A 14368-nucleotide genomic window follows, 5' to 3' on the forward strand; every position below is an offset into this window, starting at 1 on the left:
CGAACCGCTGAATAGATTCTCTTTGATGATAATTACGTACACTCGCGATCAAGATACCTTCAATTCAATTCTTAGTTTAATGCCTTTTAGTTGTGCAGACAGGGCGTCAAGTCACCTTTCACGAAAAAAAATAATTAGGTAAATCAAAATCAGTTCACCCATTCAAGAGTTATAATGCCACAGATACATTCGTTAAGTTAAATCTTTTGTGCATCGGGGGTTAAACATAAATTAAATAATTACCACATATATACATAGTGTTGCATGAATATCTTAATAAAAAAAAAAACACTGTTATAGTATTAAATTTATGAATATGATTTTTTCAATTGTATTAAAAACTTCGAAGTGAAATCAGTTTCTATTGAAATAACAACTTTTGTGTTGTCAAGTTGACAATTAATAAAAAAGCATATTGTCTTTCTTTGCTGTTTCATGCGGTATTATTTTTTAATTATGCAAATGATTCTGCCCAGCCTCTTGATCAAAGTCAAGGTGAACTAAAACGATTGCTATAATTAGTAATATATTATACATCATCAGCACTTGTTGCAACCCCATCTGCACTCACATATTCCACCAATAAACAGTAATACTTGCTATTTTTGTATTCCGGTTTAACGGGTAACTGAGTAATACAGGTACATACAAGGTCCACAATATCTCGGTTCAATGCATGTAGGCTGTGGTAACCATTTATCGCGAGGTTGCCCATTTGTTAGTTTAAGTACCTATTTTCATTAAGAATAGGTTATACACAAATCAATATTGTGTTTTAATTTGACGTCGAATTGATTCGTTCTATTTTTCAGATTCATAAATTATTCAGAAATATTTCAACGTCCAAATATTTTTTTAGTGAAGAGTTAAATGTTCATCGAGACACTAAAGATAATAATGCCAACACACCTTTTGAATTCTCCGAAGCGAATTTAAAGGTATGCGATTCGTAGTATTTAAGATAATTTATGAAAGTTGTTTGGTTAGAACACACTTTGTAGTCTGTGTTTTTCTCATTATGATAAAGTTAACGTTTAATTTGAATCAGTGGTAGCTTTAAATGTATAATTCATTATAAATAAATACAAATTATCATCTTAATAATTCATCTCTTGCTCCATGGTAAAGGAAAATATCTTGAGGAAACCTGCGCATATCGGATACAATTCTGTGAGCGAATAAGCTCATAATCTCTTGAAAAAAAGACAAGTCTTTTGGTCTGCAGTGGGAAATTTGGATCCTTTACTGAGTTCTAATATAGTTCACATAGTGTCAATGCATTTTGAACCGTATGATATACGTCATTACGCATAAAACAGAACGACCATTTACAGTACACGAACAATAGGGTTTGTTGCGTTTTAGAGACTGTCAGCTATCATTCAGAATTATCCTGAGGGATTTCAACGATCTGCAATAAGCGCCGCTATGGACATTGTACAAAGGCAGATAGGTTGGGTCCCAATATCTGCTATGCACAAAGTGGCTGAAGTACTCAGTATACCCAGGATGAGAGTTTACGAATGGGCTACATTCTATTCAATGATTAAGAGGTATGTATATGTCAATATAAATTCATGTATATATGTATATTTCGGATTAATATACGACTTTGTTCCGATGATCATTAAGGATGGAATACCTGTATTTTTCTTGCAGAAGTTTTTTTATACCTCCAGTTGCAACTCGTCCCTAGATGGCGCTAGCGGACACCAACTTCTATACTTTTCAAACCATCGCCATGACGATTAGTGTACCTTTGAGCACGGAGAATATTTTGGCGCAAGTTGTATCGTATTTGAGTAAAAAACACTGCAACGCATTTCGGGCGTTATCTAGTATTTATATATATATAAAAAAATTGTAATAAGCCAAAAATTTTTGCAGAGATAACAACAATGTTTTTCTATTAAGGGTTTATCAATTCAGTGTCTGTCTGTACATTATTCAGAAATAACATAGCGTCTATTTGAAATTACTATAAATACAATATTATTAGAGTATATTTATAGTATATTGAGATAATATTTCAAACAAATAGTTAAAACACTTATACTGTGTAAATTGCGGGTAAAACAATTTTCAAATTGTATTTTTTAATAGTGTAGCCTTTAAATGTCAGACAAATAGAAACACTTAAGTATTATAAAACGAATTTTAATTTGGTTTTAAAGTTGAACTAGGATTTATTTATATAATATTGCAAATTATTATTAAAGATTAGAATAATATCATATTTTACAGACGATACAGGGGAAAGTATAATGTTAAAGTTTGCGTCACAACACCATGTATGCTTCGAGGTGCCGACACTATTCTTCAGGTGGTAGAGGAGACAACACTCTGCTGTACTGGCGGAGTGTCTGCGGACGGTATGTTTGGCGTCGATATTGTGCAGTGTCAGGGAGCCTGTGTTAATGCCCCAGTTATAGTAGTGGACGACGATTATTACGTGAGTATTTTAATTAAGAAATGGTTTTTTTTTAATTGGTTGGAGTTACCACCACGCATAGATTTTGAAACTGCAAGAAATATTATCTATCACTTACATAACCAATGTTTCGTCAACCTTCGAAACTAAGATGTTATGTCCCATGTGCCTGTACTGCTTTAATCGGAACACAACAGTATCAAGTGTTGCTGTTCTGTGGTAGAATATTTGATGAAGCGGTGGTAACTAGCTAGATGGACTTGTACAAAGCCCTATCACCAAGTAAATTTCTTTGTCTCTGTCTATTTATTTCATGAGAAACACCGCATTTTGTTTCATGAGTTTTTTATAGTCTAGCATTTAGTTTCATAAATAAATTTTGATAATCCATACAATAAAACTATGATTAGATACTAGACACTATGCAAAAATACTCATTTATAATGTGCGTTTATATTCCAATACCAATGAAATTTGAATTTGGAATGAATATTTTGTACTTATAAGCATATTGTTAATTCATGAAAAGGTCGTAATATGATATTCGGACGAAATTGATTATACTAGAACGTCTGATTAAATTTAGGACATGAATAGGCTCATACGATCGTACATGTATCCAAAATCAAGCCGTATAATCTCTATGGTTATCCAATGAATTAGCGAGGATTTCCATTTCCGAACGTATAATTAGATGAGATGGTATACTCGCCTTTGTATAATATGTGTTAGAGAAAATTCATTGTTTATTTAAGATGTTTACTCTTACAGGAGGACGTCAATGAATGCGATGTACATAATATTATACAAACGTTGAGATGTGGAAGAATTCCACCGTGGGGCCCTCAGTAAGTTTCATAAATATACTAATAAGAAATTATACAGTAGAAGCAATAATAATATGCCTTTTTTTTTCAATAAATTTGACAGTCATGCCTTTGTTCGCATTTAGAAACTTTTCTGTTTTTGAAATGTGTAGTGTATCCAAAATATTATTTGAATTTTAAGTTGTTGCAGGAAAAGGTTTTAAAGAGGTTCTATAGTTTTGAATTGTTACGGAAATTGCTTTAATTTGCAACGTAATACTAAAACCAAGAAAAGTACCTTTTTAATTTAAACTGAGAGCATTGATACTTATTTCACTTTTATAAAGTGGAATTTTGTCATCATTCTTATAGTTATCATTGTAAGCACTTTAAGACTTCTTGTCCGTTAAAGTATTCGGAGTTAATTCCAGCATGATTTTACAACACTGCATTTAGTGTAGTTTGCTTAAAGCTTTTTCTCTTTCGTCGATACCGAGCGTAAGATAAATACTTTATAAATAAATTAACAAATGAAGTTTTTTTCGTGGTTAATTTAAAAGCTTTATAAAGTAAAAGTAGTATTATATAGTCTTGTTCGGATTTGTAACCACGACCATCTGCTAATATCAACATGTATTTGACATCAAAGTGCTATTTTTCTTTTACTATATAATATTTTTTATGATATATTGTAATAGATCGGATAGATTCGCTTCGGAACCAATAACTGGCAAGACAACCCTAATAGAAGAACCACCACCGCCGGGGTTTGGTTTACAACCATCGTTATTCAGTCCAGTTTGATCCTGTGCATCAAGCGAAAAAAAAATGTATAATTTTAATTTATACTTTTGATTGTTTTTAACTTTATCGAAGGTCACTAAATTTCATAAGACAAGTGTAAACCTCATTTTCTACCACTCGCAATCAAAACGACACTTTTTTCATACATAGGAATCACAATCTACCTCAAACCTAAGATCATCCTGTTCGATTATAAATCAGTCATTAATTATAGTTCGAATATTTTCACTTTTCTGATGTAACAAATTTATATTTAATATAAACATAAATTTAAGATAAACATTTCCAGAGTTTCCCTTGAAATTAATTTCCTTTACAGACGTTTTAAATTTTACTAATTAGAATACCACGTGATTTGAATTCCTTAATATAAACGAATGATTACGCAAAGAAAATGTTTTAAGGTTTAATTTTTTTGCTGTAAATCATTCTGCAATAATTAAAAAAAGAGAAACGCAAGGTGTTTGCAATGATGATTAAATATTAAATTCTCAAAACAAAGCGTACATTGTCAACAATGAATGTATTTAATTGATACGACGTTGACATCGAAAGTCATTTTTGGAAAACTCAAGTAACGAAATTGAACCAAAATCTCATCAATCTCAATCCCTGTAACACAGGGAATATACATTAAGTTTGTAATAGCAATTGATTAGGATTTGTGTACACAATATAAGTATAGGATTGGAGACTTAGATCAAGTGGGGTCAAGAGCGGTAAATCTTTGGAGCCACTCTCAAGTCGAGGTCTCCGATAGCTTCCCCCGGGAACATCCCGTTCCGTAATTAAGTAGTTCCCGGCAATCACAACCGATATTATCTTACCCGCAAACTTTAATTACAGGTAAAACTATCCGGTACATAGAACAATGAGTGTTTGTTGAGTGCTAGTATTTTGATAATAACAACATTCTAGAGACCGGCGCTCTGGGATTTTGTCAGTAAAGGCAGGTCTCCATATAATAGTTAGGTATATAAGATATTTTGCTTAGAATTTTACCCAGAATTCTCTCTAGAATATTTGCGAAGTAACGAGCAATGCACGTGAATATTAAGTAATCCTAAGAGGGTTTATGTTAAAAAATAATCATTTTAGATACTGTTATTATTATTTTAACTAAAACTACTATATGTTGCTCATTTATGATCGTGGAGCTATGTAGGCATCAGCAAGTGGTAGTGGTAAAGCTTTGCACAAGTCCATCTGGCTTATCACTTTGCATAGGGTACCACCCACTCATCACTTATTCTACCGCTTAACAGGACTACTTCCGAACTGTATTCCGATTTGAAGGTGAATTGACCAAGTTTCATTAAAACCACAGAGTACTTCTACCCAAAGTAGGTGTGGTCTGTGGGTAACATTTCATACAGCATAAATGTATTCGGCGTTTTTGTCCACGGACCACTTATCATCAGGTGGCTTATCAACCAGTCCACCTATTTATTTATTTTTTAAATAATAATAGCAATGCCCCAAATTAATAAGCAATTACTAATACTCCGATTTTCCCTCTTTTTATGTTTATCAATTGTGCTAGGAGTGTGGACGCCAAGGGGTCAGGTTCGACCCTGTAACTTTTTATATCGCTAGGCGTGCCGTTAACCATTGCGCCATTGACGCTTACATTTTATTAACATATACATATAAAATCAAATAACCGAATTGTTATTACATAATCTTATTTCGTTTGTTTTATAAAGCGGTTTCAATAAAACTGATGAATTGAAAATACTAAAGTAATCGAAATATTTTCGAACTCAATACAATATGATAAAAACGAAATTCCATCGAGACGAGGTACTCGTCATCGCTGATAGATAAATTGTTTTTCAACAATCGTCCCAGGCACATAATTTCAGAGGGCTGTCGTCTCTTTTACCCATGAGACCGATTTGTATGTCAGCAAGGTTCTACGTTGCGAGATTATATCATAACGCTATACGGAATTTTTCCTACTATTACATTTTTCTGTCTTTCAATTGTTATATATTAAAATGTAATATATCAACTTTATTTGACAGACATTATTTTTGGACTATGACTAAAAGATTCCTCTGTGCTCAATATTTGTTTGATGAATATTTAAAGTTCGTTATAATACTAGGACTAAAATGCCTGTGTTAAATAATAATTATTTTATTTTATGCACAGTCTTTGGACTAATTTCAATAAACTAAATAAAGCAATGATAAATATATCGATAATTAAAGATTAAATTATCAATAAATAATGCAGTAAATGTCACAGTTCCGCAGTCAAAAGCTTACCAAAAGTATTTCATAGTAAGACATTAATTGACACATTTCAACCAGCCCTTACCTTTACAATAGCTGTATGCTCACCTAGAGAGGGAGTTCTCATGTATCGCTAGGTAGATAATAATGTTGAATTTTAAATATGACACAAATACTATGAAGACGTAAATTTTGTTTGTTAGTTATTTCGATTCACGCGAAAAATTATACTTTAATAAACTTTTTCGCTATGATTGTTTTAGTTTCAGAATGGATGGTTGTATGGTACTATGATTATATTTTTCATTGTAGATATAGCTTTTATTAACGGTGAGATCGGAGTCGGTTGGGGCACTTTCGAAGACTGACAGGCGCTGAGTCGTCGTGGTAGTTTGTATAATTATAGAACGTGCGGGTAGATCGCTCTTGCATAATATTTGTATACGTATATTATATCGTTTAAATATGTCATTGGTTAAAATCCTCATTTTATGTGCGCAACGCGATATTACTAATAGTGTATTCATTAGTTACAGTTACAGTTTTTATGATTGGAATAAAATGTACATTATAATAAAAGCTGTATTTGAAATGATGGTTATAAACTATTAACATTCGCTGTTATGTGTAGTAAATAACAATAACTATTTTATGGCAAATAAAAAACTAGAAATGTAAAATATAACAATAAAAACGTTCGTTTTTATCTCATTTATGAGTCGGCGTCTACAGAACTCTTTGGGTATGTTTTACACGGTAGAGGTTAGATGCACGATCTAGGCGATGTTGATATATGAACTTATTACCAAGAATTCTTTTTAATATTTCGAGTGGCTGAAATTGCACATTAATCTGTTTGGAAACCATGCGGCCGGGACAAGAGCCAAAGAATTGAAATTACATTAATAATAGTATGCCAATGTTGGATCAAATGCTTTATCACAATCAGACTTAGAATTAATGTCTTAAATTTTTTTAAACTATTAAAGATTTTATATTTTTTCTGGAATTTGTAATAAAATTATTTATTTTAATGAAACTTTCTAATAGAGCATTCATTATTTTGCAATTAAACTAAAATGTTGTGAGACTAAAATGTGTGTAATTGGCTTTATATCTATTGGAGATTGCTTTAATGGTTTTAAACCACTAATATATTGTGTCACGTCGATAGTATCTGCCACATTACAGCCGAAACAGCGGCACTAAATGGCTTCTCGTTAAAACACAGGACAATAGGAATATATGCTGTCAAAATGTTTAGTTAAATAAAAGTTTGTATTGTTTTTGATGTTCTCTTTGAAGACTAAATGAGAACAGTACTCTAATCGATAGTTTATTGTTAAAGATTAATTTTATTAATTTTATTAATTTTATAGAAACAAGTTTCATAGAACGTGTTGCCGAAGGATAATCTAATAAATTGTTATTTCAGTCGAGACATCAAATATAAACGACGGCGTAGGCTGTTTGTATTATGACTTAGGTATTTAAAATATATTTGTGAGGCCTATTTTCCAACACATATTCCCTCTTGGGATTTGTGGTAAGATTAAGTATTACTAGAATAGTCGTTCTGCCTTGTTACAGAGACAGTTAACGTTCGTTTGATGCTTTGACTTTGATGTTTGTTGATGTACATTTCAGATTATGAATTAAAAGGTAAGAGCGCGCGGGATATTATATTGATGCTACAAAAGCGATTATAAATTCCCGGTAGTGTATATTTAGTTATCATTTAAAAAAAAATAACTAATAATCCTATGCTTGTGCTTGGAGTGTGGATTACAAATAGCTCAAGAGGTAAGGATCGAACTGGCGACTTTTTACGTAACACGTTAACAATGGTTATTGACGCACTATTGACTATTAAGTATATTGTAAAAAAAATTGTTAATATTCCGGTCGTAATAATCATTTGGAAATGCAAATGAACCGAGAAGACTGATTTTTTGATATACTGTTGGGAGGGCTTAGAAATTCTTACCTTGATATTGTCGACCTTGATTTCCTATGTGCATTCGCCGCCATCGTGAAAAAGGTGTTTTAATTTAGTTTTTTTTGTGATAATCAGCTGTGCGTCGTGATACGAGAGTTATGTGTAGATATTCTAACGCCAAATAACAGTACACTGTATTGTTGTGTTCCGGTTAGAAAGGTGAGTGAGCTAGTGTAATCACAGGCACAAGGGACATAACATCTTAGTTCTCAAGGTTGGTGGCGCATAGGTGATGTAAGGAATGTTTAATATTTCTTACAGCGCCTTTGTCTTTGGCAGTGGTGACCACATACCATCAGGTGGCCCATACGCTCGTCCGCCAACCGATGCAATAAAAAAAAAAATAAGACCCTTTCTTGTTGCTTCATTGACTCTACAATTTAGATACTATATATTTTGAACCTACCGTTGGTGTTTATTGAGATATCGAACGCAAACCTCCTATCAACATATAAAAAAATCAGCCTTCTCGGTGCATTTGTATCTCTCTGTAATTTTTTTTTTGTATATACTGGACTATAAAACGTCAATAATTCACAATCAAAGTGACAGCACTTTTGACGTATTAAAAGGAAGACCCGCCGTTTTGCACTGCCGGAAATTTGCATTTACTCTTGACTTTGTATTTCTCTTTGTTTCTTTATTGTAATGCTCTGCGCGCTCCATGCGGCTTTTGTTTTATAAGCTGAGATGTACGTATAGTAGAATTTAATTTAATTGTCTAAATGTCCTCGTGAAGATTTTCTTCGCTCCTGACCACGAGGTAAGTTATATTTATAAACATAAATTAAGCACTTGAATACGGCTCTTGCCTGGACTTAAACTCGCCTTCTTCAGTTAGGATCAATGTTTTATATCCCAGGACAATCTCGGCTTTTGTACTAGTGGCCCATATTTCAGAATAAATTGTACTAATAAAGAGATTTGTTTTTCCGCATTCATGAAGTACTTCCACATCCCATCGATATAGAGCTCTGATAAGAGTAATTATTAGGATAGGCTTTAGTATCAAGACTGACATTGGTGTTTAGAATGAAAAAGAGAAATAATTTATTTATTTAGAGTATTAAAATTATGTTTTTATGTTACGTAAATTTTAAAAATAAAATAAATGATATGCCGTAAATATAGAAAAACTCAATAAATGACACTGAAAGGATAACCACTCAGCCTGGTATTATTTGGAATGGCAAAAATGGGGTAGCTGACGGTAAGTGGTCACCAACCCCCAAAAATATTGGCGCTGTAAACAATATTTATGAACTATTTCTAAACTTAAGAACAAGATGTAATTTCCCTTGTATGGGTGGTACCAGAAGGCCGTTGGCTACAAAGGTGGGCAATATGATTTCTTTTTTCAATTGTACATGAGCGAAGCAGCAGCAGGTCGCTTGTATTATATAAGGCTACGAGAAGTATCAAAATGTAAAGTATTTGACATAAAATTTTGTAGGTAAGCGTTGTGATATCAAATAATAAGCGAATATTTGAGGGAGACGTGATAATGCAATGGTTAATGGCGCTCCGGACGTCATGGTTACGCTTTTATTACTTTAGGAAGCTGCGAGTTGAGATGAATATGAAGCAAAACACAAATTTTATAATATTAATATATTAATAATATTATGGACATATTGATGTCCTCTGCTACGCGAAAGGCTCGCATGCAAAGATCTTGGGTAGCTCGCATCCATTCCGTAGCTGCCAGCTTCTTTAAATCGTCGACCCACCTCAGTCGCCACAGGACGTCCTAGGCGTGATGTCGGTGACTTTTCGAATTTCCTTGATTGCGGATTGTATCTGCCAGAAAAAACCCAAGTATCGCGCGATTAATTGATCACTGAGAGACCTGGAATTCGTGGACCAGTCCTAGGTAGATGTATTGCTGTCATGATGTGCTGCCGAGTCAAAGAGCGTGTACGACTATTGGTCTCGGGAACGCGCAGAGGCAGATCCTGGTCCGCAAGGTTGAATGAGACTTCTCTCTGTGAGCAATCGTATCGACGATGCTCCACAGGGAATTGGAGTGGAGGGCCGTAGTATTCTTCTGCGAGACCAACGTGGTCCAGAAGAAGACAGCAGAACAGGAACGGGAAAGGACCGATCCTGCTCGGCGGAGACGATGAAGGCGTTGTCAGCCCCGAAGTCCGGGGCCTAAAAGATCGGATGACCAAGTGGCTGTGGACGCGTGGGGTGGGGGCCTTACGTTTCCTAGTTCAGACGGCCAGGCCACTGTACGGAAGGGGCTGCGGATGCGTAATATTGACACGATCTCGAAGCCTCTCCGATCCGTGCCGTGGACTGTCATCGTAGTGGTTTTAGTGGGTAAGAATCCCTCATACCCCGGTTTCCCCTCCAGGTACCTTTCTGAAGGTTTCCACTGCATGAAAAAAAATAAAAGGATATAAAATAAAATAACATAATATACCTACTCATTTATGAAGAATTTATAACAAATGTATTGCTATACTAACAAACAACGTAATCATTATCACTTTAATCATAATAATATGTCTATAAATAGTAATGTTATAAAATAGGAAAGTATTAAAAATAACCGCAAATGTATTTTAAGTACCATCAAATCTACTCGAACGGGTCTGGGGGAGATCTTTTTTTATTTAGATAGCTCTTAGAAATAAATCTTTTTCGTCTGGATCACTTACAATATCTGGTCGGTTATTTGATCTTTGAAATCGATCAAATGACGTATACAAAAGTTTTAACCTCTCATAAAAAGGAAAGTCGTTCCAAGTTTGAGGGTTGTTTTATGAGAAACCTCATGTTACGTTTGTCATTGATTAAATATTGCGGAAATTTGTTTTTCAATTTTATTTAACGTTCTATAGATAATAGGATTATAACAATCGACTTTATATATATTTTTCGTGTTATTCTCCCTTTATTGTATGAAAAGGATCATACAAAAATTTATTTTTATTAAAAAAAGTGTGCATAGTCGAATTCATCACAATAAGAGATAAAAATAGCAAATCAAAGATTTATATTGAATTTTCAAAATGCCTTCCATGCCAAAGAATAAATAAATAAGTGAATTCCATAGATAACAAACTTTCAATGAAGGTCTCAAAATATTTGACGTCATGTTCGGCATTTGTTAGCAATTGCACATGACTTCGTATACCACATTCGAAAATTGAAATTCAACATTTTCAATCTTCGATAAGAAAATCATAATTTGGCCACAGTTGTCTAGATTCTTATCTCAGTTTTATTTTATGTACTCGATATTGAAATGTTTGCAGATACGACAGGTATAAGTCGCCGGAAATTTAAGTAAAAATATATTCTGTTTCGTCAATATTCGTTTCAAAAATGTGTCTCGATATATATTAAGAACTTTGTGTCGTATAAGTAAGATTTATCAAAAGAATTGCTTAAGCGATAGGCATTTCATTACCTCCTTTTGCGAAGGCTGTTCATCGTTAATCTTAAAAACAAAAAACAGCAAGTTCGGCGCGTCGGGCCCAGCTATATTTTACGCGAACAAGTGCGCTCGACATGCGGCCGTGCTAGTTCTGTACACATTGTCCCGTTTAAAATTTTGTTTACATCGTTACCTGTATTTGTTCTTGTTGGCATACGTTTAAATTTGTACTGTTCAAACAGTTACATATGTTGTGTGTATTCGGAAATATCATCAAACCATTTTCAGAGGTTTTTTATAATCACCATTTTCTCGTAATTCTTATTTTATTATCATTATTTCTAAAAGGCGTTATGTCCCTTGTACATGGCTATTTACAAGATAACATTACTAAGTTTTGCTTGGCGGTAGAATAAGTGATGATATCCTCATACAATTGTCGTATAAGCCTAGAAGCGTCTTATTAAGATTCTAGTTGACATGTAGAAAGCCCGACTATATTATAGTGTATTATAGTGTGTGTAGTATTATGTCTCTATCTCTATAAAAGAGCAGATTTTTTTTTTTAAATTACCTAACTAATTTTTTTTTTTACATAAAACATATACCAGAAGATGCAACGAGTTTCGTAGAAGGTTTTAGTACGTATATATTATTATTATATATTATTATATAGATGTAGAAAAAGTTCATTAGTTTTCTATATTGTCTTGGGTCTGGATGTTTGTGGTACCGTCGTTACTTCTGGTTTTCCATTACACAAGTGCTTTAGCTACTTACATTGGGATCAGAGTAATGTATGTGATGTTCCACAATATTTATTTATTTATTTTAAATTGCCACTGGTTCAGATGTACATGCGAGCGAAAAGAACCCGTTAGCCAGTACATGCTCTCTTGCAGAAAATTTTAATAGTAATAAATACATTTCTACTAGGCGGATGAATGATTTACCATTACTATATTAATTTTATACAATACCCAAAGGATTTCATGAAACGGCGTTACAAATATTCTGGGCAAAGTTCTCAAATGGCTCTCGGTCGGGACATTTGGTAACATTTTGAATAAAAAAAAAATCGTTTAAAAATAATTACTTTTCGAATAGGTTTCCAGGATGGAAAGCGCTTGCTCATTCTTAGAACCATCTGATGCAGAACTGATTCTCCCCAGTGCGCGCACTCACGATTTCAAGTGACGTGATAAATGAATGTACGTGGTTCTACTTCGGAAAAATATGTTGTATACCTGTTACTTCAAGTAATTGCTTAAACAAAGGGATTAGCTATACATGGTATTTAATACTGATATTTGAAAATTGCTTTTATAGAATTGCGAAATTTATAAAGCCTTGCTATTAACACACGAACCGTCACCATCCATTTTACTCCCCTCGAAGGGTTAATTCAATGAAGTTTTTGTTTTTCCGGGACTCAAACTATATTCATACTAAATTTCATCTAAATCGTTAAAGCGTAAATTTAATGCATAAATAAATAAATAAATAAATTTGTTTGAACACTGCATTTGTATGTAACCTAAAAATGTTTTACCCATTTTAAAAAGAGCGAATATATTTGAATATTTAAGTTTAAGCATGTACGTGTTTATTTGCACATACTTAATAACGCAAAAATAGCGTGTATATGTGTGATCGTATTATCTGAACTATTTTCTGATTAATATCAGGCGTCAAAGCCTGTATAGGAATACAATACACATATATATCCATGTTTTGCGCCAATTATCATATTATACGTGAAGCAAGCACCATTGGCTCAAGTACTGTGCCTCAAAGATTTATTTCGAGACAACTCGGATTGTGGATGTATTTCACTTTCCGTCTCTCCAGTTCATAAAGTAAGCGATATTATTATCACAAAAGGGACGATTTTTATTGTATCATTATTGTTTTTTATATATTCGCAAACAAAACATAAATTCTTTTTTTTTTGCCGTAAATTCGTAACTCGGGTTAATAATATATTAGGTAACTGTACCCCGAAAATGTAATGTAAATATAAATTTAATATATAGTATATACATATATACTAATAGACCAATTAAACTTTTCAATTCGATTTTTTTTTTAAAATAATCTTTTAGATTTTGTCTTACTAACGGAATAGTATCTCTACTCATGATTTTTTCAAAGAAATAAATTCTTCCAGTCATTATTTAATATATTCGTACCTACATACAATATTTTTCCCTCAATAAGATATCCACAGTTGTTAAAAAGAAACGAATTCTCTGACGTTAATTCTGTGCAAAGTGATCACTACATAGGTTTCGGTATTGTAAGAACTATTTATCATTACCTACTCTTAACAACAACTTTGGGGAAGCCTACGTCCAGCAGTGGAATAACACAGGTTGGTCATGATAATGATAATGATGACTCTTAACATCAATGCGCCACCAATCTTCGAAACTAATATGTTATTAGTATATTAGTGGGTGGTACCACCCTGGCTTATTTAAATTCTATTCTATTTCTATTCTACTCTATCTTTTGTCTATTTAAGACGTCCTTACTGGCGAGCTTAGTTGTGTAATGATAAATAATAATTAATATTTATTTTTATGAGCCGAGATGGCCCAGTGGCTAGAACGCGTGCATCTTAACCGATGATTTCGGGTTCAAACCCAGGCAGGCACCACTGAAATTTCATGTGCTTAATTTGTGTTTATAATTCAT

At 33.2% G+C, this 14368-nt stretch overlaps 1 protein-coding gene across 1 annotated transcript; it reads left to right on the plus strand.

Moving 5' to 3' along the window:
• The first annotated feature begins 436 nt into the window (after nt 1-436).
• On the plus strand, nt 437-4053 carry LOC125066258 (probable NADH dehydrogenase [ubiquinone] flavoprotein 2, mitochondrial). The gene is made up of 6 exons (XM_047674264.1): nt 437-495; nt 813-938; nt 1366-1553; nt 2245-2452; nt 3203-3279; nt 3936-4053. The coding sequence occupies exons 1-6, from the start codon at nt 457-459 to the stop codon at nt 4039-4041; spliced, it is 744 nt and encodes a 247-aa protein (XP_047530220.1). The 5' UTR covers nt 437-456; the 3' UTR covers nt 4042-4053.
• Nucleotides 4054-14368: the final 10315 nt, after the last annotated feature.

Source organism: Vanessa atalanta, chromosome 1 (genome assembly GCF_905147765.1).
Source record: "Vanessa atalanta chromosome 1, ilVanAtal1.2, whole genome shotgun sequence".
In the NCBI taxonomy this organism is placed as follows: domain Eukaryota; kingdom Metazoa; phylum Arthropoda; class Insecta; order Lepidoptera; family Nymphalidae; genus Vanessa; species Vanessa atalanta.

What these genes read in the sequence shown, in the direction of transcription:
- LOC125066258 (XM_047674264.1), top strand. Translation starts at nt 457, where the DNA reads ATGCAAATGATTCTGCCCAGCCTCTTGATCAAAGTCAAG. An exon ending in TCTCCGAAGCGAATTTAAAG is followed by an intron (nt 939 to 1,365) that starts GTATGCGATTCG and finishes GTTGCGTTTTAG; the next exon opens with AGACTGTCAGCTATCATTCA. An exon ending in TTCTATTCAATGATTAAGAG is followed by an intron (nt 1,554 to 2,244) that starts GTATGTATATGT and finishes CATATTTTACAG; the next exon opens with ACGATACAGGGGAAAGTATA.